The following is a 3,128-nucleotide window of genomic DNA, read 5'->3' on the forward strand; positions in this document are numbered from 1 at the left end:
CCCCACATGACCAGCACACCAAAACAATGATCATCGCCGATGAAAAGCGCTGTAGATCAATCAAACCTTTAAACACTCAAACGAAGACGAACAAAGGCCGGATCCAAACAGATCCACCAAAGACTAGCATTGACCAACTTCGATGAGATACCATAGAGACACACCACCACACGTCCTTTGACGACCCTAAACGCATCATTGGGATGGGAATTAAGCATGGGATACATTATTCCTAATGATAGACATCGCCACCACTACATAGCCCCAACCAAGAGGCTGAATTAACAAGAATGAGAGCGAGATCCCTCTCGCCGGCGAGGGGCCAAGGTCCTCGACACCTCCACATGGCCCAAAGGCTATCGGGGACGGGGTGTACCAGCGGTGGCGCCGATGGGAGGAGGACATGGGAGAGCCAACACTATACTGTTTGAAGCAGGACGACATGGGGAGAACCAACACAGGAAATGGATATGATCAGTTGAGCTCTATTATGCAGTGTATTAATTAGTTGAAATGGCGCTTTCAGCTGCTAGAAATGGAGTAAACAACTTTATCTCCACTTATAATAACCTGTAACTATATATGTCAACTAGACGGCCGTTGACATTCTCATATCTCGCTCTCCCTAGCTCGCAGTACAGAGTAGTACGTAGTACGTAGTACACACTACGTGCAAGTACACAAGCACAAGCAGTACTTGAAATTGAAATGGATCGGGACGGAGGTTATTTCATAAGCCTATATATATACCACATATACTCAAGCTAACCATCATAACCAAGGTAGACATGGCGCCGAGGTCAGCAGCTGTAGCGGTCGTCGCGGTGGCGGCGACGCTCCTTGCCCTGTGTGGCTCGACGGAGGCCCACGCGCAGCTCGGGGCGTACAACAAGACGTGCCCGCAGGCGGAGGACATCGTGTTCAAGGAGATGACCGCCGTCCTCGCCAAGTCGCCCGGCCTCGCCGGCTCCCTGCTCAGGCTCTTCTCCGTCGACTGCTTGCTCGGAGTAAGTAAAGCTCGCACAAACCCAGCTGTTGCTATTGATAGCTAGGCAAGTCGAGCTCACAATAGTGACTGGATTCACTGCGCGCAGGGCTGCGAGGGGTCGATTCTTCTCGACTCCACGGCCAACAACACGGCGGAGAAGGACTCGCCGCTCAACAAGGGCCTCCGCGGCTACGACGTCGTCGACTCCATCAAGGCAAAGCTCGAGGCGGCCTGCCCCGGCGTCGTCTCCTGCGCCGACGTGCTCGCCCTCGCCGCGCGCGACTCCGTGCGGATCGTACGTCGTCTCACCCACCTACTTCCTCGAAAATATAAAATAGAACAGCCGCACCTCGGCCCTCTCTATCTAGCCATCCATTCTGCGCATCGCGATTCGTGCAAATACATTTTTCTTTTTTTCTTTCACATAAAACTTGAAGTTCAAACCTTTGCAGCGTAGCAAAGTTTTCTATCTAGAATCTAGGATAAATCTTTCAGTTTTTTTTGTCAAATATAAATATACAAAATGTTTGACAAAAAATTCTGAAAGATTTATCCTAGATTCTAGATGGAAAGCTTTGCCACGCTGCAAAGGTTTGAACTTCAAGACATCTTTTATGTGAGAGAAACAAAAAAAAAATTTCATATGAAAAGTTAGTTGTGTTGCACAGATCTTAAAGCAATATTGGACAGTCAGAATACCAGAGCTGGGGTGCAGCTGTTCTAAAAATCCACGTCCCCTACTTCCTTCAGTATCGGTTGCATCATCGACCTTGCATTGCATTGATCTTGATCTTCTCTGTATCTGCTAGAGCAAGGGACCGTACATCCCGATGCCGACGGGGCGGCAGGACGGGAACAGGTCGTCCGCCGCCGACGTCGCCCCCAACACCCCCAAGCCGGGCGCCAACGTCACCGACCTCATCGCCCTCTTCGCCAGGTTCAACCTCACCGCCAAGGACCTCGCCGTGCTCTCCGGCGCGCACACCATCGGCAAGGCTCACTGCTCCGCCTTCTCCCCTCGCCTCTACAACTTCACCACCACCAACAGCAACGCCTCCGACCCCACGCTTGACGCCAACTACACGGGGACGCTCCGCGGCCAGTGCAGGGCCGGCGACCTCGCTACCCTGGTCGACCTCGACCCTGGCAGCGGCACCACGTTCGACCTCGGGTACTACAGGGACGTCGCCGCGAGCAGGGGGCTCCTCTCCACCGACGCCGCGCTGCTCCTCGACGGAGACACCAGGGCCTACGTGATGCGCCAGGCGAATGCCACCGCGCCCGACGAGTTCTTCGCCGATTTCGCCGCGTCCTTCGTCAACATGAGCAAGATCGGCGTGCTGACGCACCACAAGGGCGAGGTAAGGAGGCAGTGCTCTGCCGTCAACCCGCCGTCGGCCTCCTCCTTGGCGCCTGTCACCATGAGTGCGCACGCCGTGCTACTCGCGAGCTGTTTCATCTCCATCGTTACCATGGCGCTTGTGCTCTAGCTAGCAACTTGTGTAAGTGATTGATTTGGGTTTTTTGTTTTTGTTTTTTATAAGGGGTTATTTGTCTTAAGTATATGTCACCAATTCTCATTGTAAGCACATATATTGCTCTCTGATGACCATCGCTGCATGCTACGGCGCTTGTGCTTAGTATATATTCTCTCATGTCCTTTTTACTCGGGTATAAGATTTATGTCAAGTCAAACTTTGCAAGGTTTAACAAAATTTATATTAGAAAAAGAAAAATACACTGGAGGTCCTAAAAGTTTTTGGGCAATATCACTTTAGTCCTACTTCTTTCAAAATGCACGTATAGATCCTAATTCTATAGTAAGTGGTTCACGCGAGGTCCTTTTTTGCACGATCTTTCACTGACCTGCTTGCGTGACGCGTTGACCCATGCCACGTCAACTTAGCGGACGTTGTGGTTGCTCTTTTTTTTTACAGAAAGCCCCTTGTAAGCCCCCTCTTAACATTTCCCAACCCCTACCGAATATCTCTCTCTCTCTCTCTCTCTCTCTCTCTCTCTCTCTCTCTCTCTCTCTCTCTCTCTCTCTCTCTCCCTGCCCACACCGTCGCCATGGCTGGGGCAGCAAGCTCCCCGGCAGGGAAGCGGGTGACGAAGAGGAGCGTTACAGCAGCGTCGGCAG

The 3,128-nt window shown here is 51.9% G+C and overlaps 1 protein-coding gene across 1 annotated transcript; it reads left to right on the forward strand.

The window, feature by feature from the left end:
* Window positions 1–764: 764 nt before the first annotated feature.
* On the forward strand, window positions 765–2,755 carry LOC123049986 (peroxidase 1). The gene is made up of 3 exons (XM_044472837.1): window positions 765–1,007; window positions 1,095–1,283; window positions 1,798–2,755. Exons 1-3 carry the CDS (start codon window positions 789–791, stop codon window positions 2,476–2,478), a joined length of 1,089 nt encoding a protein of 362 aa, XP_044328772.1. The 5' UTR covers window positions 765–788; the 3' UTR covers window positions 2,479–2,755.
* Window positions 2,756–3,128: the final 373 nt, after the last annotated feature.

This window comes from Triticum aestivum, chromosome 2D (assembly GCF_018294505.1).
Source record: "Triticum aestivum cultivar Chinese Spring chromosome 2D, IWGSC CS RefSeq v2.1, whole genome shotgun sequence".
Lineage (NCBI taxonomy): Eukaryota > Viridiplantae > Streptophyta > Magnoliopsida > Poales > Poaceae > Triticum > Triticum aestivum.

What these genes read in the sequence shown, in the direction of transcription:
- LOC123049986 (XM_044472837.1), top strand. Translation starts at nt 789, where the DNA reads ATGGCGCCGAGGTCAGCAGCTGTAGCGGTCGTCGCGGTGGCGGCGACG. An exon ending in CCGTCGACTGCTTGCTCGGA is followed by an intron (nt 1,008 to 1,094) that starts GTAAGTAAAGCT and finishes CACTGCGCGCAG; the next exon opens with GGCTGCGAGGGGTCGATTCT. An exon ending in CGCGCGACTCCGTGCGGATC is followed by an intron (nt 1,284 to 1,797) that starts GTACGTCGTCTC and finishes TGTATCTGCTAG; the next exon opens with AGCAAGGGACCGTACATCCC.